Source organism: Pantherophis guttatus, chromosome 16 (genome assembly GCF_059756535.1).
Source record: "Pantherophis guttatus breed Tessera chromosome 16, ASM5975653v1, whole genome shotgun sequence".
NCBI lineage: Eukaryota > Metazoa > Chordata > Lepidosauria > Squamata > Colubridae > Pantherophis > Pantherophis guttatus.
The window spans coordinates 492,502-516,000 of NC_142078.1; the positions used below are offsets into that span (position 1 = coordinate 492,502).

General features: G+C 50.7%; 1 protein-coding gene across 12 annotated transcripts in view; it reads right to left on the reverse strand.

Annotated features, from left to right (window-relative positions):
* Nucleotides 1-23,499, reverse strand: part of VAV2 (vav guanine nucleotide exchange factor 2) — a 126,622-nt gene that overhangs the window by 96,012 nt on the left and 7,111 nt on the right. For all 12 annotated transcript variants that reach the window (XR_004592809.3, XM_034427193.3, XM_034427190.3 and 9 more), the window contains exon 2: nucleotides 11,251-11,367. Coding sequence is in view for 11 of the 12 variants with exons in the window: in XM_034427193.3 (XP_034283084.2) it covers nucleotides 11,251-11,367 (117 nt within the window). In the remaining variant the exon portion in view is untranslated. The remainder of the gene's footprint in view (nucleotides 1-11,250; nucleotides 11,368-23,499) is intronic.

Here is a 23,499-nt window from a genome sequence, read left to right on the forward strand (position 1 = left end):
GTTCTCACTGATTGATCGTTCTCACTGTCAGAAAGTTCTAGGTTGGATCTCTCCTTAATGATCTTCCATCTGTTACTTCTTGTCCTGCCCTCAGGTGCTTTGGAAAACAGGTTGACCCCCCCCCCACTCTTCTCCATGAGTGCCCCTCTAATATTGGAAGACTGCTATCCTGTCATCCTTGGTCCCTTTCTTGGTTAGCCTAGCCATACCCAGTTCCTGCAACCGTTCTTCATGTTTTAGCCTCCAGTCCCCTAATCATCTTTGTTACTCTTCTCTGTATTCTCAGCACGTTTTTGTATCATAGTCAAAAAAACTGGGCACAGCATTCCACGTGTGGTCTTACCAAAGCAGTATAAAAAGTGTTACTAATGTTTCACGTGACCTTGATACCATCCTTCTGTTGATGCAGGGCAGCATTGGTTTTCTTGGCAGCTGCAGGAGGAGGAGATCAAACAAAGGTGACGGAGGAGACGGAAATATTGTACAGTAGAGAAATCAACATGGAAGATGTCTTAGAAGATGTTCCCTACTTTTGAGAACCTCCGGTGCTAGAAGTTAAATCAGCACTCTGGACACTGCTAAATTAAAAGGCTGCAGGGACTCATGGAATATAGCAAGTAACAGAAGAAGAAAGAATTTGAAGGATTTAACCAAGCTATGCCAAGCAATTCACAGGATTGGAAAGGTCCATCACCATTCCAATTCCAAAAAGAGAGAGAGAGAAACTTAAAATGAGCCTGGATAGCTCAGCAGACTAATGCATTGTAATTTAACTCCAGCTGTCTGCAATTAGTAAGTTCGAATCTTGCCAGGCTCAAGGTTGACTCAGCCTTCCATCCTTTCTAAGGTAGGTAAATTGAGGACCCAGTTTATGGGGACAATAAGCTGACTTTGTATAAATATACGAAAGTATGAAGGCTATTGCTTAATGCATTGTAAGCCGCCCTGAGTCTCCGGAGAAAGGCGGCATATAAATCAATTTTTTTTAAAAAAAAACAAAAAAACCCATGCAAACTATGGTTCAATATCCTTTATTTAGCATGTTAGCAAAATAATGATTAAGATCATCTAACTCAGAGTCCTACATGGAAAAAAGGATGCCAAATGTTCAAGCTGGTTTTAGAAAAGGACAAGTAATACAATATTTGTTGTGATGGAGAAAGTCATTTAATTTTTTTAATTTCATTTTGTATTTATTTGTACCCCACCGTTACTATCTTTACAAATAACTCAAGGTGGCACATGCCTCCTATTTTCCACACAACAACAACCCTGTGAGGTGGGCCAGGCTGAGAGAGCGCGCAACTGGCTCAACGTCACCCAGACATCCTTCACGGTTGGCAGGACTTGAACTCACGCTCTCTGCTTTCTAGCCCACTGCTTTAACCACTAGACTAAATTGGCTCTAATACATTTATATATCTCTTTCAATTTACTATTTTTTTTCCTTTTCTATTTTTTCCTTTTTAAGATTTATAGTAGTATTTATATTTTAACTGCAACACTTAATGAAATTACAGCTAACAAAAGAGTGGACAGTGCAGATATCAAAGGGGTGGATGGCTATCCAGCTCACCAGCTACCCTGCAGACCAGCCCTTGGCAGAACAGCCACGAAGGTCTTGGGAAAAGCTGCTCAAATCCCGCGATGTCTCCGTATTTACAAAGGTGACAATCCCGCAAGAGGGCTCCTCACTCGAGAGAGTTGAGGAGTCGCACACTCCCCAGGTGCACAAGAACAACTGGGGAGCGTGCAACCCGTGTGCATCAGAGAGCGAGAGGAGGCCTCCAGGGCGAGACCCTGCCCAGCAGGCCGTTCCCAAGGGGCTCATCAGGATGGGGGATGGGGGATGGGGGGCGGGAGAAAGGCTGTAAGAAACTCAGCTTCTCTTAGCAGCAGGGTGGGGGGGGAGGGCTCACTTCCCACAGGGGCGCCAAGTGCCCTGCATTCATGCCAACAGCTGCCACTCATTCGTTCATGGAGAAACAGAAAAGGAGGGCCTGCTTGAGGAATCAGAGGGTGGGTGAAGCCAGAAGCACATGGAGGGTGTGTTGCACAGCAGCTTCTCCCTCTCTTTTGCAGACCCTTCATCGATTCTCTCTCTCGGTCATGGACATTTTGTTGGCATCTCTTCTTCCTCAGGCACCAATATTGTTTTTACAGAGTGCCCAGAGAGCTCCAACCTCCCTCTCAAAGATTGAGCTGGAAAATGCAGGGGAAGCTGCATTGGGAAGCTGAAGTGGGGGGCGGGGAGCCAGTCCTTTGGAGCTCCACAGAGAGCCTGGTGGAGAACCTGGCCAGCTGGCTGCTCTCAAATTTGATGGACACAAGCTCTGCCTGCCACCAATGTGACCCTCCTGTTGTATAAACAGAGGGGCTGCTCAGAGAGAACAATGGCATGGCCGCCTCTGTAGGGAAGGGGGGAGGCATCGCTTGTATTTTGGCAACAACCCCCCCCCCAGGAGAGCTCTGGCAGACATCTCCCCAACTGGGCAGGGTGGGGCTTTCACACAGGAAGTGCCAAAGTAGGGCGGCTTTGGTCCTCTACTCCACCCCTCAGCCCATGGCACCGGGCCGTGGCATGCCAGAAACTGGGCCACACAAACAAGCGAAGCCCCATCTGTGGGATGCAGGCAGCATGGAAACCAGCCCCTCCGATCCGCGGGAAAACCTCTCTGCACGGACCCTGGTGCCCAAAGGTTTGGGCGCCGGTGCTCTACCCCCTTCTCTAGGGTTAGCAGAAATGGACACACGTCCTGGAAGAGGCTCCCCAAATGGTTGGAGTCCCTGAGGAGAGATCCCCCTTTCTCTCTCCTGAATGGATGAAGAATTGTGAAGAAATGAAGTCGCTCGAGGTTGGGCTTCCTCCTGGCCAGGGTCATTAGGCCTCCCTGCTTCTTCTCCGTCCAACCATGTCGGCCTGGCTCAGCTCCCAGAGATGCTCCCAAGCCGAGAAAAATCAAGATGGGCATTTTGGGCTGGAGAGAAAGGCCTTTTCTGTTTGGAAAAGGGAACAACCTCACAGTCATTTGTGCAGCCACAACTTCCTTTTTCAGTGAAGGGTTTGGAGATGGGCAGGAGGGCTTCGGCTACCCAGGGGCCCAGATGCCACAGGGCTTGCAGGAATGGTCTCACCTGGAAGCAGCAATGCTTGGACAAAGGATGTTGGTGGCTCCTAGAGGAGGGGCTTTTGGGGGGGGGCAAGGTGTTCCGTGCCATCAGGCAGGTATCCTGGACAATCTGTGAAGTTGGCAGGCACAATTTCAAGTAGTTCAGCTGCTCCTGGAGTGGGTGTGCCTCTTGCTGTGTCAGGGAAGAGCACCTTCACACCCACACAATGCAGCTGTACAGGGCTCACCTCTGCCCTCCATTCTGCTGGATGCCTCCCCAAAGTCCAGAGAAATGACCCACCAGTGGGGGACCAGGAACCGCCCACGTGCCAGAGACACTGCACAGGTGAAGGCCTGGCTCGGTCAGACAAGCCTGAGGAAGCCTCTGCTAGGCATCTTTGCCAATGCCCAATCCAGCTGCAGTCCAGCATCTGTGCAGCATCCCCAGCATGTGGCCACATCTCGAGCATCTCATCCCCCCACCGGTGGGTCATCTCTCTGAGCTTTGGGGAGGCATTCAGCAGAACGGAGGGCAGAGCTGAGCTCTGTGCAGTTGCACAGCATGGGGGTGTGAAGGTGAGTTCAGGAGAAGCCCACTAGTGAGAGAGTGACCAGGACGAATGACCCTTGGCTCAGAGGGCGATTTAGACAGCCGAGAGCCTTTGGCTGGGGAAGGAAAGAATTCAGAGGTGCAGGAAATGCCCCCCTCCCACTTGCAGCCCCCCCTCCTCAAGTCCCCCAAGATCACTCAGGACCCTTGCAAGGAAAATGCCCACCGTCCCTTCAAGCCCATCCTTTCCTTCTCTGGAGCCATCCTGGGGGCACCTCCTTGATCAGAGCAGTGGGATTGGGTGGGTGGGTGGGTGGGTGGGGGCAGGGAGGATCAAACACAGATGGCAAAAGAGCTACACTCGATCTACTTCTGACAGTCCATGACCAAGAAGCACAGACCAGGGTGGTCCCTGAAGGAGCTCAAAGAAGCCCCAGAGTCTTTCTTGGTGGTCCCTCCGGAGCTTTGCCTATCCAGAGAGGAACCCAGGATTCCCATCCCCACCAGTGACCAGCCCCCTCCAAGCTCACTCCCACCTTCCCAGCAGCTTCAAGTTTGTCAGGCTGAACAATGCAGGGTACCCTCTCTCCCCCTTCTCAGCGACTAAGAAGACAACTCTTTGACCAGAGAGATTTTAAAGACTCCAGGAGACACGAGAAACACACCTAATGCTACCCCCCCCATCAAGATTCCCCAAGAAGAAATTAAATGGACCACCAACTTCCTTCTTTAACTCACAGCTGGACCTAGGCTTTTTTTGGGGGGGGGGAGCTGAGAACTGCTCCGGTCGAGTTCTGCCAAGAGCTGCAGAGCCCTCCAGAGCAGGGTTCTCCCCCTTCCCCATTTGTCCTCCTGAGGAGGATCTGCTTTGAAGTCAACGCTGGGCTTCTGGGATCTACTGCGGACCCTCCAGAACCAGCCCAAATAGCAAAGGAGTGAAAGGGGAAGGCCTCTCATCAGCCACGGGAGGCAAAATGTTGCAAAATGGAGATGTGGACTGGAATCTAAAAATCAGTTTGCAACAATCCCATTTTTTAAAATGAGGACCATGTTTAAAAAAACCAGGACATATGAAAGATGGAAGCTGGCTTGCAATGGTTTCACTTTACATGTATCCCTGCCCCACCCCCCCATCCCTGCCCTGGTGGCTTCCTGAATCCCACAACAACTACAGATTGCATCAGCCAGAGCAAGCTCGTTCCGGAGTTTCTCTGCTGAAAAATGGCCCAGAGAAAGGCAGGCTGCACCTGCCCCAGTCCTGCCCTGGCACACTCCAGGCACCAGGCTCTGTTGCTGCCTGGGGCTCAGCATGCCATTGGCAGCATGCCATCCCCTCCACTACCACCCTGGAGCTCCCCCCCCCACCTGGAAACATGGCTTCCAGCCACTGGATGCCAACTGCCCCCACTCCCCCGACCAGGAGCCTCCAAGCCTCCATTGTTTCATCTGTGACTCCTGAAATTTTCCTGCACCCTCCTCTTCGGTGTGGTATCGGGTTATCCTACAGACCTTCCATAGAAGCAGCATAAAAGAAGAAGCTGCTAGACTCTCGTGGTCTTAATTCTCCCAGAGACCCTCCTGCAGAAAAAGATTATACGCAAAGCCATAAAATTAATCGAGCCCTCAGCCGCTGGAGTGGAGCTGCGTTTAAAAGGGTGCGGAGAGAGAGAGAGAAGAAAGAAAAGAATAAAAGTACCCAAGGGAAACCACGCATTCGGTCTTCAAATATTCCCTTTCAGGGCAACGAAATAGCAATTTAACTTCGGGAGTCTCCATGACCGAAAGGCTGCCCGACCATGCCAGTCGCTGCTGGGCCAGCCGCACTGAGGAATTCCAGGACCACTCAGGGAAAGGATCATCCAGACAATCATCCACAGCCAGTCCGTCTCTCTCTCTCTTCCCGACTGTCAGAGTGAATGCCTGGATGAAGGTGGGCCACGAACTGGTGGCTGCCCTGGCTCAGAGATTCACTCAGCTGGAAACTGACCTTCCATGGCCCTCCCACCACCTGGCCTACCTCTCAAGGATGTTGAGAGAACCCAGCTGCAATTAAAGAATGCCACAGTCTCTGGCCAGCTGCCTTCCTCCCCTGAAAGCCCCACTGAGAGAAGCAGACCTTCAACTGCTCAGAGGGCTCAAGGCACCAGGCGGCTCTTCCACAGTCTGGGGGGGGAGGAGGGCAGGGAGGCATTCTGGAACAGTTGCCCCCAGCCCCACCACAGCAGCTGTGCTGAGAGAAGTGCAGCGCCCCCCTCCAATTTTCTACCTCTGCTTTGAGCGACCTCTCTGGAAGGACCAGCCTTTCCAAGGCATCCAACCTGAACCCCCACCCCCTCTTCACAGGCCCCCCTGGCCCTGAGCCTAGCTGAGCCTTTGCCAAGGGGCAAAATCAAGGCTGTGCGGATAAATACAAGGTGGTGGCAGCAGAAGCCATGCACACACACACACCCAACCAATAAACAAATCAACAATTCTGCCAGCAGCCAGTGATGGCTGGGCCAGTCACTGGATCTTGGGCTTTTTCTGCAGAGGGGCCTGGAGTCCCTCATCCTTCCAGTTCTCTTGAATCATTTTGGGTCCAGCTTTGGGGCAGACCCAGATGTAAACCCCCCCCCCACTTTCTTTCTTCTGGAAACTCAATCATGGCTGTGAGAACCAGAGCTCAGCAGAAGATTCACAGAAGCTGCTAGAGAATTGCTTCACTGCAGACAAGGAAGAAATGCCACTCAAGGGTAGGGGTCTGCCTGTTGCAAATGCAGAGACCCTGCCTGGTCCAAGGCTCCTGGCCTAGGACTTCAGCCGCCAGCATCCTCTTCCTCCCACCCAGGGGAGGATGCAGCTGCCCCACCTTCACAAAGCCATTCGGTCAGCTCCATAGGACTGGGGGGACTGCAGACCCAAAGCCCTCCAGGTGCCACGGCTGCCACCCCCACCTCTACTCTGGCCTCCCACCAGCCCCCTTGCTCCCCCGCTCCTCCAAGAGGGGAAGCAGCTGGTTCCCCCGTCTGCCTGTCTTGGCCCAGACTTTGGGCTGGAGATGGCAGACTGACCGTTGTGCCAGGCGGCCTGAGGGTCTCCCTGTCTCTCATGGCTGAAAAGGCCTCTGCTTTCTGCCTTTCTTTCTTCCTTTCTTCAATGCAGCTTGGCCAGAAGGAGGGCAGCAACTGACATTGTCTGGCAAATGTTACGTCATGAAGTATTAAATTATTATCTCATGGCCTTGAAAGATTAACAGAATAACAGAGTTGGAAGGGATCTCGTAGGTCATCTAGTCCAACCTCTGCTCAAGCAGGAGACCGTACACCATTTCTGACAGATGGCAGCCCAGTCTCTTCTTGAAAGCTCCCAGTGATGAAGCTCCCACAACTTCCGAAGGCAACTTCTGTTCCATTGGTTGATTGTTCTCACTGTCAGAAAGTTTCTCCTTATTTCTAAGTTGAATCTCTCCTTGTTCAGTTTCCATCCATTATTCCTTGTCTGACCTTCAGGTGCCTTAGAAAACAGTTTGACTCCTTCCTCTCTGTGGCAGCCCCTCAAATATTGGAAGGCTGCTATCCTGTCTCCCCTGGTCCTTCTCTTCACTAGACTAGCCATGCTCAGTTCCTGCAACCGTTCATCGCATGTTTTAGCCTCCAGTCCCCTCATCATCCTGGTTGCTCTTCTCTGCACTCTTTCCAGAGTCTCCTTTTTATAGTGTGGTGACCAAAACTGGATGTAGGATTCTAGGTGTGGCTTTACTAAGGCTTTGTAGAGTGGTATTAAGAGAAAGAGAACACAGGGAGGGAGGCTGGCTTGTCTTTCTGCCTCCATTTTGAGCGGCCAAATTTGGCCAAGCCAGCAGGTGCCTCAGTCTCCGAGCAGATGTTTCCATTTTCAGATGCACAAAATCCCCCTTAGAGAAGTATGACTCAATTCAGAGTCCCTGCTTGCTCAACTGTGCAAGAGTGGAGGTCTGCCTCGGAGGGCCTCCGTGTCCCTGGCCCTGCAGATGCTTCGCCCTAGGCCAGGCCAGGCCAGGCTTCCATGGGGAGGGAGTGGGGAGGAGGTTGCAGTATTTGTAGCCTGGGGGATTCCTCAGGGCTGCAAACAGGAGTCCTTGCACAGGGGGACTCCCAGACCAGCCCCCTCAGTGAGGGGCTCCTGATTTCAGCCCCACCCCAAGGGAAGGCCTCTCTAGCCCTAAGTCCCCACTCCTCCTCCTTCCCCATTGCAATTTTTCCTCCAACAGAGGCAGGGTGACTGTGAATAGTAGCAACTGGAGCCCTGATGGATTCATGCCCAGCTCTTCAAGCAGGAGCTGAAAGTGCAAGGGACATGATACAGCACCCCCCCCCCACTTCTGTCCGAGGGAGGCTACCCACCCAGGAGTAAAGATGAAAAATCCCGGACTCCAGGAGTATCCCACAGCCACAGCCGGCACAGCACCAGGACAGATGCTGGGAATGAGCCTGGATGGCGGAGCAGGACAGAGACACAACAATGGCCACCCTCAGTGCCTGATAATGTCTCACCCTATGTCAGTTGTTAATTTCCCCCAGAAGCTTCACTATGATGGGAGCAGGAAAAGGGCAGCCCCCACAGCTGAGTCTCCGGCCTGAACTCTTCCCCACCAACACTGCCTATAAAGGAGGACCACCCTGACCATAGCACAGGGCCTCACACCCCCAGCCCCGCCCCCCAGGGCCAGGAGGCCACCGGGCTTCCTTGTTTTTTCTCTGAAGAAAACAACGGTGACCATCATGGATGACTGGGAGTCTCCACAGACACCAGGGCCAAGGATATCAAAGCTGCCAAGAGGCCAAGGTGGGCCAGGAAGAATCCCCCAGCCAGAGGCCCCTCTGAGCAAGACCTTGTGTTGGGACTTAATCATGGTTGCCCCAGAGCAGTTTAGGGTGGTAGAGAAATCCAATGGAATTAGTCTCTGCCTGACCTCATTTCATTTTTTTTCTCTTTAACTTTTTTATTAGTTTATCAAAGCATAAAATACAAAGGAAAAAAAAGTGAGGGAAATGGAAAAGAAGAGAGGGAGGGGAAAAAGAGGGGGTATAGTTAGCTGGAGAAAAGAAGAAAGAAGAAAGCATCAACTTCCGATTCTCTTTAGCACAGTAGAAGGTAACAATAATACAACCACAACTTTTCGCTTTGACACAACAGCTACAAGCTATTTCTAGAACTGTCTGGTTTACAAAAACAGAATCAAAGTTTCACTTTTTTTCTCTCTCATTGCAAACACAAAATCTGGAAGCAATTTCAAAATTTCAAGCCGCCCTGAGTCTCCGGAGAAGGGCGGCATATAAATCAAATTAAAAAAAAAATAGAGACAAAATTAAATACAATCTCTTATTTGGATAAAAGAATCAGTTTAACCATTTCTGCTTCCCTTTGCTGTGGGGAATAATATATCATTCGTCCTCATGTTTTCAGATTTAGTCCATCATATTTCACCAACTTTGGAATATGACATTTCATTTTCAGGGACTCCCACTTCTAAAGAAAGCAAAGGGACTCCCGCAACTGGCCTTAAGGAGTGAAGCCTCGTCCCCGTTCTAATTCAAAACAAGTCTCTCCCAATCATTAAAGTCAAAATGGAGGCTGTTGAATGAAAGTGTGCTAGAGGTGGTCAAACAGGAGCCTTCGGCATCAGGGAAGGCGCTCTTGCCCTCCCCAGCCTGGTGCAGCTGCACAAACCTCCCAGTCTCAGGAGAACCTTTTCTCACGAAGGCCACCTCTGCAAAGGGATCAGGGCCTCTGTGGCTGGCCAAGTTCTGCTTTCCCTCATTGGCAGGGACTGACCTGGTCCTTTCTGGATGCTCTCCACCTGGCAGATAAAGGCACTTCTACTCCTGGCTACAGGTGGGACTCCGCTGTGCTCACTCGCTGGAAATTCGGATGTGGCTTTTACCCAGCCTCCCAAACTCTGACCTCAAATCCCAGATCAGCTGCTAAATGTGCACCCCATGGAGTACTTGACACTGAGTTCCAGCTGATGGCGCAGCAGTGTTTGCCTGAGAGGCCAGGAACTCTGTGCTCTTCTCCACAGAGGACAGACAGAGACCCCATTCAGCGGAGCTGTTGGGAGCCGTGCCAGGCTCAAGCAGACACACCAAATGTGCGCAGCCTTGGAAAACTGCAGTCAGCTGCACAACGACTTAAGACCCATCATTAAAGGCCTAGAAACTGAAACGCGATTTCTTGCTTAATGAACTCTCCGATTTCTGAGGAGTTATGACAGCCGTACCGTTGCCCACACCCAGACCTACATTTCCGTGAAAATATATAGTCCAGGCATGAAGCGAATGAAAATAAATATAATTCTCTCTTTTTTAAAAAAAAACAGGGAACTCCAAGCATTTTGGGGACAGAGGGACTTTGTATTGTGCAACATGCTCAGCCTGGCTCATGTGAAATGGTGGGTTTGTGGTTCAGGGAACTCAATCTCTGCATTGCCAGCATGTAGAAATCAAGAGATAAAATATGAAGAGAAAGCATTTCAAGCATTATTACAGAGCTGGAAGCAGCAAAGCCACAGCCACAAAGCCTCAGCACTCTGCAGCCAGCCAGGGAACCCCTGAATTCTCCTTCCAAGTCCACGTGAGCTTCTCCACACATCCCTTGCAATTGCTGGATCACCCAGCTGCTTTCTCCTGAAACGACTCCGGGCGAGTTCAGACATGGAGTCAGGCAGCAGAGAGGCGAGGGTGGGCTCAGCAAAGACCACTCCCAATTCGGGTTTCCCAACAAGAAAACTCAGACCGAGGCTGAGCTTCTTTTCCTCTCTAGCCCCCCTCATAAGGAGCCTGGTGCAGAGTATATATTTACATCTACGGCCCCCCTGAGAAATTAAAAAGCCTGCAATGCACCAGCTGTAATGTCACCACTGCCGTTGGGGAAAGAGAGCTTGGGCCAAAACGCTGCACACTAAACTGGGGAGCTCAACAGGCAGAGAGGGAAGACGCCACCTTTCCACACAGCCGCGTTTCGTTTCAACCTTCCCCTCCACCACAAAAGATTTCTCCCCTACATAATAGAGTTGTGATTTTTGGAAGGTCCTTAATGAAAAAGCTACTTTTGCAATGGTTCAGGCAGCCTTGCTCGTTCTTCCCCTAAAGACATCCAGCCTTCTCAATGGGTAGAATAACTGCAGCTGTTCTACTGCACGAATTACAAAATGAATTCCATTCATTCAACAACACAGCAACTTTCCGTGATTTTGTTTTGAAGGGTGAAGGCAACACAACAGCTTCAACCCTCTGTGTTAACAGGGTCCCTCCAAGCACTACCAGATGCATCTGCCCAGCGGCCTCTCGCAGGACACGGAGGCTTCAGCCAGACCCACGTCCAAGCATCAGCAGCAGGGTGGGGGGAGGCTTCTGCTCTGGGTGAGGCCGCCCCAAGGCCTGCTTGGGGCCAGTGTTGCCAACGGCTACATAAACGGCAGCGGCTGTACCCGGAAGGGGCTGCCAGCACCTCAGGGGTCTTCTGGGCAGGTGTCCTTGTATCTCGAGCCCTCTTCAGAGGCATTTTCCTCTGGGGGGGCTTCAAACTGGAAAAAGCCACTTCACACTTTCCCCCGCCCAAAGCCCCACTTACTTTTCCAAAGTCCCTCACGTCAAAGAGGTCGAAGGGGTCGAAGAGCTCGCTGTTCCGGAGGCCGAACTTGTCATGACACACTTTGAGGAACGTCCGGATGTTCTTCAGGCAAAGGAACTGCAAGAGAAAGGGAGCCCTTGAGAGCCTTTCCCAGAGACCCACAATGGGGAGGACCCTGAAATGAGAACCCCCCCCCACTCCCTCCACACAGTTCTCTCCCCTGGTGGTCTAATCCCAAACGCCAAGTCCAAGCAGGGAGGACAAGGGGAGCAGCCTCTCAGACACGGAAGACACACAACACCCTCAATCCTGGGTTCACATGGCTTGACAGGCTGGTCTTCAACAGGTTTGGTGTCAAAAGGAGAGCCAAAGATTGGCCCCAAGGAAGCCGGAGAGACCTCTGCCCCAGTGCCCTCTCGCACAGACCTGGTGGCCAAGGTGCTGGGAGTTGAGGGCTTTGTGGTCTCGCCAGATGCACCAGGAGCTTCAACCTCCCCATTAACCACTCCACTTTTGCATGTGCACACAAACACACACACACACACACACACACACACACACACACACACACACACACACACACCATTCTGCTCAAATCCCCCTGTGTGTCCTGAGGACTAGTCACTTCTCAGCCTTTGGTGGAGGCAGAAGAGGCAACCCTGCAAAGGGGTTATTCAACAAAGTTGCTTAAAAAAAACCAGGAGCTGGATTTTTTTGCATTTTTTTTTCAGCTGCAGTATTGAATTTGGTAGGGCACAGATCCAAGTGAAGCTCTAATGCCCCTGGTCAAGGCACTGCCAGCCTCCAATTCAAGCAGGACCCCGCTGGGGCTGGGGGGGAGGGAACAGTTTTGCATTGAGTCAAATGAGCCTCCTTCACTTTTTTTTTTATATATATATGCCGCCCTTCTCCAGAGACTCAGGGCGGCTTACAATGCGCTAAGCAATAGCCTTCATCCTTTTGTATATTTATACAAAGTCATCTTATTGCCCCCACAAACTGGGTCCTCAATTTACCTACCTTAGAAAGGATGGAAGGCTGAGTCAACCTTGAGCCTGGTGAGATTCGAACCTGCAGAAATTGCAGGCAGCTGTTCTTAATAATAGGGTGCTTTAGACCACTGTACTACCAAGGCTCTTCCCCGGCCTACAGCTGCAGAGAGGGGTGGGAGGGGGCTTTTTTCCCAGGCTTTTACTGCTCTCTGGACCCTGCGAGGGTCTTCAGCTCCTGCCCTCCAATCACAGAACGAGGAGGGGCAGTGGGGAGACCAACGGACTGAGATCTCCTCAGAGCTCTGGCTCAGATTTGGGAAGACCCCCTGGGGGCTACTCCCAGGCACACCAGCATGGTCTCTGGCCGTCTGGTCAGAGGCTGTGTTGCCAGGTGGCCCACTGCCGAAGCCGTGTGTGTGTGTGTGTGTGTGTGTCCGTGTCCTAGGAAGCTTGGAGAGGCGGCAATGGATGCTGAAAGACCCTCCCTTGAGCCCTTTCTGGCTGCGAGGCAGGGCTGGGCTGCTCCTTATCTTGCTGCAAGCAGAGCCAAGAAGAAAAATGCCTGTTTTTTGAGGGGAGGGGCTTGGGTGTGTTGAGGGGAGGTGTTAAAGGAGTTGCTGCTGCTGGCTGTTCCCTCCTCACTCCGCTGGCCCTTCCCCAAAGCTGAGGGCAGCCCCACCCTTCCTAAGGACCTTCCTTCAACTTTTCCCTTCGTTGCAAAGCTGGGCTCACAGAAAGCAGCCCTGAAGATAGTTGGGGACAACCTGGCCAGTGACCCACCTCCTGGTCAAGTCATCCGGCCCTTAAGAAGCTGTTCCTTCTGCCCCCCCCCCCCGCCTTCATGACCGACCCACGATAATGACAGCACGATAGCAGGAGGGAAAGGGCAGAAAGCCCTGGAGGGGGTCTTGCTGGAGGGAGGCCTGGAGTATGTTTGGCCTGGAGGAGAGGCGATTGGGGGAGACAGATCCTCTCTTATCAGGCTGGGCAGAAAATAAATTAAAACCCAGTGAGAGGAATTAGATTTTGCTTCCGTCTTCATTGATGAGGAGAACTCTTTGCCAGGGGATCAGGCCCTCCCCCACCCCACCCGGCCACTGATGGGGTGCTGCTCTGCTATGACGCAGGAGTCTGTGAAGAAAGCTGGGCAGGAAATGTTGGAGATGTGAATGTAATGATGCAACCTATTATCATATATGGTGGACCTGTAAGAAAATCAAGGCATTTTCGATAAAAATTTGGTGGGTGACGCAGAATATTCTGAAAAGAAGGTTGAAATTTACTCAATTGTTCCTATTGGGTATAACTACGGACTGTACAGTATCAGAGACTAAATTGATTTTGAATTTAATATCAGCAGCTAGGCTGTTGGTAGCGCAATATTGGAAGGACTCTTTGCCTACTATTGAAGAGTAGATACTGAAAGTAACGAACCTAGCAGAAATGGCGAAAATCTCAGCGTACCTGAAGGACCACACACAAGAAAGATACGTATCGGAATGGAGAAGATGGATTGATTATATTCAAAATAAGTATCAGACAAGAAAATATCAAATAGCTTATGAATGAATATTTAGTATTAGAAGTATTATGTTATCTATAGTGGAATTAAGGTTTCGGGGGGGAGTTAGTAATCTGAGGATAAGTAGGTTAATCTAGTTTGATTGTTAAATGAAATACCTTGTATTTTGCTCTGGGAAGTCTGGGGGGGAGGGGGGGATGAGGGGAGGGAATGGGGGGGAAGAAAATTCTTGCTTTTTTGTAAAACTTCTCAATAAAAAAAAAAAAGGAAAGCTGGGCAGGGAGACCCTCCCTCCTCTCGCAAGGCAGCCCCACTGGGGGCTCCTCCTGAGCCTGCCATCACCCTGGCAAAGGAGGGCGGCCACTCTGGCTGCCTTCGTCTGCCCACCCCCCCACCCCCAAAGCCTCTGCCAATGGGAGGCCATAGCTAGATGGGCAAGGGTGGTGCCAAGCATGCATTTTCTTCACAAAAGCAAAAATCAAAACATAGATCTCTTAAGTTTTCACTACTGGGTAGCTACAGACACTTTGCTACGTCAATTATGGAACTCCCCACCACAAGAACCATAGCAGGATTATGGCAGGGCATGGGGGAGGGGAAGTCTCCTGGCAACAAGGTGGTGAGCCAGCTACCCAAGACACCCAATTCCAGAAATTGAGCCGATATCTCTGCTCCCACTGCCCCTTCTTCACACACACACGCACACCCCCGGCAACTGCCTTGCTTTCTTTCTTTCTCTCCCAGAGGTCCTAAGCAGGACTAAAGAGACATTCTTGGAAATGAAAAATTAATTTAATCATTTGTAAATTTATCAGGCTAGAAACTGGGAGAACCCGAGTTCTAGTCCTATCCTAGGCAGGAAGCCAGCAGGCTGACCTTGGGCCAGTCCCTCCTTCAGCACCCTAGGAAAGACACAATGGCTTCTGGAAAAGCTTGCGTGAAAATTGCCAGGACTTATGTAGGCAGGAGCTGACAATGACTTGAAGCCCCACCGCCCAGCCCCTCTCCCAGTTCATCCCAGCCAGAAGCTGCTTCCTCAGGAGACGGATCCTGTGACCCTTTTCTCAAGGGACAGAATCCGAAGTAAATTCAACACAAAGACCCGAACCAGCTCTTCCCATGGGCTCTTCTCAGCCAGGCTTTGAGGTCCAGCCACGAAAATGCCGCAAAACTTTCCCTCCAAAATCAGCACTTTGGGGAGGAGGGGTTTTCCTACAAGCCGCCATTTGAAGCCCCAATGCTTAGTGAAGAGAGAAAGTAGAGTCCCAGATACACACACACACACAAAGTATTTTCTGAGGAAACTCCTCTGGAATTTGTGTGACTCCCCAGCAGGCACTTTTCCTGCCACCCACCCACCCGTTTCCAAATAACTCAACTCTGTTAATGCATAAACTGCCCCCCCCCCGTCAGAAAAGAATTAGGGACTCGGAGTCAATAGCACAAAAGTCTGACAATCTGCACCGAATCTCAGCTGCTCAATTTGAGTCAGAAAGGACTCTGCCCTCCCCTCCCCTAGGGGAGGCAGGTCAGCCATTCAACCCCCACCCCCAAATCTCCAACAGCTGGACTTGCTCCCAGTTGATGGAGCCTCAGCCTTGCTGCCCAATGCGCCAGGCAGTCCCCAGGCCAGCCCCTCTCCCTCAAATTTAGGAATGCCCCAGCGGGCATTGCCCAAAGCCTCCCAGTTGATGACAGGAAAGAAACATGGCCTGGAGACACGGATGACGCGCTGGGGCGGCTGCCGCATCAGTGAAGAGGGTGCGCACAGCACTTCTGTGTGAAATTCTACTCCAGGGCTTAACTCAGAACAGCAGCGGAAGCTCAGTTGTTCTGCACACCAGTCGGAGATCCAGAAGATCTGCTTTTGGGGATCAGTCTGGAGCCAGATGTGTGCAAGTCCCACAGAGCAGCTGCAAGGAGCTCCACAGCATTCGGGAAACAGAGGCAGAGCAGGCAGGGCCCATGTGCCAGGCGAGGGAGGGCAACAACCGGGCCTGTGTGCCAGGCACGGCTGCCATGTCCAAATCCTCAGAGGGGGGCAAGACCATGGCCAGAAGCCCAAAGCGCAAGTCGCTCTGGATTTTCTGAAGGCTGAGATGCTCCCCGTGGCTCTCAGTGCATCCTGCAGCCCCAAGGCCTCCTCTGCCCCGAGCTTCACTCGGCTTTGGGGCCAGAGGAGCCCTAGATGCTGCCCACCCCAGGCTGCTCTTCCCCTGCTGAACTTCTTCTGGGTTGGATTCCCTGCCAGATTCAAGCAGTGAAGCAAATTTCTCCTGAAAACGGAATTGAGCCCAGCAGGGAGGCTGGGCATGAACTGCAATGGTCTGCCAGAAAGGAAGGAGGAGTGCCAGCCCTAGGCGGGTGTCTGAGGCACTCCCAGGCCGCCATCTAAATCAGAGAGTAACGAGGAGGCACCTCCGCCCTGCAAAGACAGCCCCAGGCCACGAAAGTTCACCTGTGAACCAAGCTATGAGGCAGAAAGTATGGAAATCTGAGCCACTCGGCCTGCAGGGGGGCTGAGGGAGCATCGGCTTCTCCCTCCACAACAATGAGGCGCCTTCGGCCAGTGTGGCTCTTTTGCACAACTAGGAAAAAAAGGGTTGTAACCCTTTCAGCAGAGAAGAAATGCTGAGCTTTGTTTGTTCACTGAATGCGTTTCCAGCGGGGGGGGAGGTGGTCTTCTCCCCTCCCTTTAATAGCAAAAGCCCCCCCTCCCGATAGGGTTACCAGAACACAGCAACCCCCCCACCCAAAAGTGTCTGCCTGGAGACCTCGTGCCAGCCAACCTGGGGAAGGGGCTACAAGGTCTTTTTTTTTAAAAAAACAAATTTTATTGGTTTTTTTCTTTTCTCCTCTCCCACCTTCACCCACATCTTTCTTTTTTTTTTTTTTTTTGAACAGAGTGTTGGTCGTTTCTTATCTTATACAATTAGTCAAATTCAAATATATTTTACTCAATTACAATTTTTGTCAATATCGTCTTCCCCCCTTTCCTTTTTTTTTAATATACCTCGGTTTTCTATACTTGCATACATAAACACCTTCTTCATTTATCCCTAAATTCTAACTTTAGTATTTGTGCATATTTATCCTCTTTTCTTACTCAAACAACAAGGGGCTATAAGGTCTTGAGCAGGGGCAGCAGGCCAGCCCACCAGTGCCACCTTCCCACTCATCCCCTCAGATCAGCACCCTCCCAGAGACCCCAGGCCTCACCCCCTTCTCAGTAGCCTTGAAGGGCCAACGGCCCCAAATACCACAGAGGGGCCCAGCTGCCCCTCCCTTCACACAGGGCATCCTTCATTCTGGGGACCACAAAGGCTGAAAAGGCAAGAGTTCTGGCAAAGGAGAAAACGTAAAAGGACCTGTGGAAACACTTTTTGGTTTTTCAATTCCAAAGAACCAACTAAAAATGCTGGGCTTGTGCAGAGCCTGGGCAAGACACTCATTTGCACCCATGGAAGCCTCTCCTGTGGGTGACCACGTGGACACAGGAACATCTAGCAGGAATCCCCTGAAATGCAGGTGGAGAAGCCCCAGGAAGCAGAATAATAGAGTCGGAAGAGACCTTGGATGTCTCTTTTTCAAATCTTCCAGTGTTGGAGCACCCACAATTTCTGAAGGCCAGCCATTCCACTGGTTAATTGTTCTCCCTGTGAGGAAATTTCTCCTTAGTTCTAGGCTGGATCTCTCCTTGATTGGCTTCCCTTACTTCTTGCCTTCAGGTGCTTTGACTGCTTCTTTCTTTCTTCCCTTCCCTTCCCTTCCCTTCTTCTCACCCTAACCCTAACCAATGCTATGTCCTGAAAGGGAGTCTGATCCCACTTTCCTCCCTCCCCCATCATGGGGCAGTTGAAGTAGCCCCTAAGGAAGAGGCAGGGGGGGCACCACCTCCCAGCCTAATCGAAGTCCTAACATGGGGACCCTCTTGGAGGAGCCGGGGGTCTCGGTTGCTCTGTAAACTCTTAATCTGACTTCAGGCTTGGCTGCATGAATCTAAAACTTGAGGCTGGGGGTGTTGCTCAAGGCTGCCGCAGGATTTTGACACAAACATACACACAGTACCGACTTCTTCCAAAGCAAAGCTGGGGTCCCAAGGGAACGGGGGATATCACACCTGCATTACTTATAACAAGGGGGAGCAAAATTAAAAGCGAGGCTTTTCTGACGTAGATCATCCAGCCCTGCAGAAAAATGCCTCCTATTGTATCGAGGGGGCAGAACCAATGAGGAGCCTCATGAATAAAAGTATTTTAATGAATTTCACTGAATGACTTTGTTCCGTTCCTGATCCCTGATATCCCGCAGACGATCCCAACTGCCAGGTGTAGATTGCATTCAGGGCCAGTTGCAGATTTGCCACAAATCCCAGACTTTGCTGAACGGCTTAAATCCTCCATCCCAAGGGGTGGGGTGGGGGAAGAAGCGGAGGGTTCACAGACCAGTTCCCATCTCATCCGACGTTTGTTAGCTGCTGATTAGTGATGGGTTGTCCAACATGTCAGCTCATCCTTTATTATTTTCACAAATAACTTAAGACAGAGAACATACCTACTGCTCCTTCCTCCTCCTCCCTTCCTCACAACCACCCTGTGAGGTAGGCCGGGCTGAGAGACAGGGACTGGCCGAAGGTACTGAAGGCAAACTTCCTCTGGCTGGGGAGGCTTCCCTCTCATTCCTGGAAAATGCTCTGCCAGGAATTTTGGAGCCCTTTGCCCAGCTGGACAGAGGAAGGACCAAGCAAGGGGCAGGTAGTGGGGGACATGAGAGCTTCTGGGCATTTTCAGAGCTCTAGCCTCCCACTCCCTCACCACCCATTCCCTTTACTACTGGAGCAAAGTTCCTGGCAGAGGGAACCAAGTGCCCGTTGGGTCCACAAAGCCAGAAGGCAGGAGACGTTAAGCAATGCCCGCTTGTCTGGGGAACAGGCCCCTCTGCCCCATCCGCCAGGAGGGCAGCTCTCCCAGGGAGGTGAGGGAGAAACAGCAGTTCCAGGCCCTGGACCGGAGCAGCCCCAACTGCAGGTGAGGATCCAATGATGGGGGGGCACCATGAGGAGTCAGAAGCCCCCCTTCCGAAGAAAAGGGTAAGGTCGCCACTAAAATATTGGACTGGGGGCGGGGGGGCACAGGAGAAAACCCTGTGCTATCAACTCTGAAACCCGAGAGGTCACGGGGATAGCAAAAACTGAACCCAAACGTGCCCCACAAGGGGAGGCTGGAGAGAATGGCCAAGGCCCAGCATGTGGCCCCAGTGAAGGCTGAAAGGCTGCTTTCACATCGCATGAAGCCAGGAGGGACAAGACCGCCACCACCACCCCCTCACTCCTCAGATGGCTTTTCATGCCACTGGCATGCAAACAAATCCTCCTTCTTGGAGGTTTCCTCCAATGGACATTCCCTCCTCACTCAGCCAAATTAAATTAAGTCACCCCCGGCTTCTCCTGCCACCCTATAGAAACCGCCCTCAGCCTCTGGGCTTCCTTTCAGGCCTCTGCACCGCCAGGCCTCAGCTCCTGGGTTGGCCAGTTGGGTCAGAGCCTGCACAGCAAAAGCCCCCCCCCCCCAGCATCCTTCCCCCAATCTAGGGACAGCAGTGGAAGAGGGGATGGGGCTGCCAAAGCCAGTTCTTCCTCAGGTGCTTTTTAGGAAGGAAAAAACCCCCAAATTCCTAAAAGGAACTGGTTTGAATATAGCCACATCCCCAAGGGGGACCCTCAAAGTCTCCCTCTTCAGCTCAGATCCATGCTGAATTGGCTTCCGGGGGGCCTGGCAGGACCCCAAACCCACCTTTGTTGCCTGGGACAGAGAGGGCAGCATAATGCCTGGAACAGGATTAGGATCCTTGGACAAGGGTGGGGGTTCCTTTGGCCCTCACTTTCCAACTGTTGTTCTGTAATATTGGCTGCATTTTAGACATTACATGGCATCCTACTCAGATTCACTATCTGGAAATATCACTGGGGCAAAGAGTGACCGGCCAGAAGGAAATTCCTGCTTCAACCAACATGGCGATATGCCTGAGCTTTCAACCAGACTGTTGCAAGAACTGGCCTGCGCTCTCCTCCCGACCACTCAGCCCATCAGACGCTTGCTGCGTATCATCCACCGAGCCTTTGAAGTGGCCCATCCAACCGCTGGGACCGCTGCCCAGTGCTCTGGACCAGGGCTCTCCAATCTTGGCAACTGTAAGACTTGTGGACTTCAACTCTCAGAGTTCCTCAGCCAGCAAAGCTGACTGAATTCTGGGAGTTGGTCCACAAGTCTTAAAATCGCCAAGGTTGGAGACCCTGCTCTGGATCATTTCCAGCCCTGGCTGCAGGAACCTCCAAGGCCGCCTCTCTGCCAAGGGAGGGTGGATGCTGGTTCTGCCCAACAGAAGCAACCACAAATCTGCAGGAATTAATGCCAAAATCTGCTTAGGGCCTTTCAAACAAAGCCGCCTCTCTTTGGCCAAAGCTATGAAAGTTGTCAGGGAAGGCAATTCAAAAGGGGGGGAGGGACAGAGGGATTCTCAGCCCATAAAATTCTTCTGGCAAGACATGCCAAGTGCATGTGCAGAGAGCAGCCCGGCCTTCCCCAGATTTTCATAGTTTGGCTCGTCATTTTAGCCTTACCCCAGTCCTTATGAGTCAGCCCTGGCAGAAAAGGGGGAGGCAGCTTTTGGTGAGCGTAGGCTGCCCTTGACCACAATTGGGCACAGTGGATCAGATAATAGAATGGGAATGGAATGGGAATAGGAATAAGCATAGAATAGCATAGCATAGCATAGAACAGAACAGAACAGAGTAACAGAGTTGGAAGGGAGCTTGGAGGTCTTCTAGTCCAACCCCCTGCTTAGGCAGGAAACCCTACACCATTTCAGAAAAATGGTTGTCCAATCTCTTCTTTAAAACTTCCAGTGTTTTATCCACCCATACCATTTTTCCCACACCGCATAATATTCTGAATAGATAACAGGAAAAAAAAACAAGTAATGTCTATAAGGAAGTTGAAGATGTATATATATCTATATAATGTAGACTTCATATGAACTGTTAATCCAATGTCTATAAAAATGACACTGTCTGTTTGATTATGTATTAGAGTTTTGGAAAAGAAAAAATTACAATAAAAAATATTTAAAAAGAAAAATAAAACTTCCAGTGTTGGAGAATTCACAACTTCTGAAGGCACGTTAATTTGTTAATTAACAATTAACTGGTTAATTGTTCTGTCAGGAAGTTTCTCCTTAGTTCTAGGCTGCTTCTCTCCTTGATTAGTTTCCATCCATTGTTTCTTCTCCTGCCTTCAGGTGCTTTGGAGAATAGCCTGACTCCCTCTTCTTTGTGGCAGCCCCTGAGATATTAGAACATGGCTTTCTTGTCACCCCAATCCTTCTTTTCATTAAACTTGACATACTCAATTCCAGCAACTATTCTTCATGTTTTAGCCTCCAGTCCCCCCATCATCTTGGTTGCTTTTCTCTGCCCTCTTTCTAGAGTCTCAATATCTTTTTTATATCGTGGTGACCAAAACTGGATGTAGATAATGATGTAACATGGATGGGCTTGATGTGCAAAGGGGCATCGTCAGATATTTATTTCACTGATCAATTTATAGCAACCCCATTCCAAATCTTTCCCTGAGGAGTAGCGGTTTTTCTTGGCTTATGCAGAGAAGCCAGGTTCAGAACCAAGGTTGCAGTTCTTCAGTGCACACAGTTCACCACCACTGCCCTCATCCTGACTTTCGTTTCTCCAGACCTACACAACTCAAATTTCAATATGGCAACCGAGGCAGACTGACACACAGCCATTTTCACTTCCTTAGAAAGACAAGTCGTTCCTTGCAGCAGATATATACCAGATGCTACTTTTCTACCAGAATTTATAATTTCATCAGTAGTAAATATTTTACCAAAATAAGAAAATGTACTGTTTGCACTACTTTCCACCGTTGTGTCAGATGCCATCATTTGTGTTCTTTTCCCCATCGGGAATGACGTCTCGGTCTTCAGTCCAATCATATCCAGATTCAGCCACCTGACATTGGGGAATCTGGTCGGGGGTCTCGGCCAACAGGATGACATCTCTGGCATGCAAAGGAAGGCACACTTTGTGTCTCTTGCAAAGGGGTCTCTGACGCCACGCCAGGCCTTCCAAAGCTTTTACCAGGACATGCATGAGATGACAGACAGAGGCCCTCCCATTTTAGTCTGGGAGCATCTCTTAAGCATCCCACCTGGCCAGGTTCAGCAATTCACCTTCAGTTCCACACACCACCCATCATTATGCCAGCCTGATCACCATCCTATGTTTACTGAACAAAGGTGTGCTAAGATGACTTTCTCCCATTCACACGTTTTTCTGTAACCTGCAGTTATCTGGTCTTCACAGAAAAGCTGCCCAGGTCTTGCTCTTATGCTCTTTCAATCATTATTTTTCAAATCCCATTTCTAGCCCCCCTTGCAGCATCTGCAGTCTGTCTTCTGTGGAAGGGAACATAATTTCACTTTTCTAGTCTTCAATGTATGCCAATTAACCCCAAAATTTAGCAATCTTGTCAACTGCCTCCTTATTTGAAGGTTCCTCCAGGCCTTCAGGGCATTCCTTTTCCCTCTGTTCCCTGGCCAGCCTGTCTCCAGATCTCCCCTTCTGGCTCCATCCATTCCCTCTGCAGGAAGCTCTTTGCTCTGCGACTACGATTTTGCTGCAAGTACAGGTAGTCCTCAACTTACAACAGTTCATTTAGTGACCGTTCAAAGTTACAATGGCATTGAAAAAAGTGACTTATAACCAACCACTTATGATTGTTGCAGCATCCCCATGGTCACATGATCGAAATTCAGACTTTTGGCAACTGACTCACATTTATAATGGTTGCAATGTCCCGGGTCACGTGATCCCCTTTTGAGATCTTCCGTCAAGCAAAGTCAATGGGGAAGACAGATTCACCGAACAACCATGTTACTGACTTAACAACTGCAGTGATTCATCTAACAACTGTGGCAAGAAGGCAATAGCAATAGCCATAGCCCTTAGACTTACATACCGCTTCACAGTGCTTTTATAGCCCGCTCTAAGCGGTTTACAGAGTCAGCCTCTTGCCCCCAACAATCTGGGCCCTCATTTTACCCACCTCGGAAGAATGGAAGGCTGAGTCAATCTTGAGCCTGGTGAGTTTTGAAATGCCAAATTGCAGGCAGCCAGCAGTCAGCAGAAGAAGCCTGCAGTACTGCACTCTAACCACTGCGCCACCGCGGCTCAGTGGACCTCAGAAAGGTAGTATAATGGAGCACAACTCACTTAACAAATGTTTCACTTAGCAACTGACATTTTGAGCTCAATTGTGGTTGTGAGTTGACGGCTGACTGTATCTGTTCTACCAATATGCCCCTTTTCCTACCTCCTGCCTTCCCCTTTATCTCTCCATCCCCAGAACTCCACACCCTGTGCTCACACTTGGCAACACAAATCTTTTTCACCATTTTCCTTGCTGCTTCCCCATTCTCTTTCCTTACCTCCACTTTCCATTTCTCCTGCTGGGAGATTAATCTACTTCCTACAGTCCTGCATCCCCCCACACCTAGAATACTGCAGCCAGTTTTGGTCACCACACTATAAAAAAGATGTTGAGACTCTAGAACCGTGATGGCGAACCTATGGCACGCGTGCCACAGATGGCATGCAGAGCCATATTAGTGGGCACGCCAGCTCAGCTCTGGGGCACATGCGCGCGCTGGCCAGCTGAT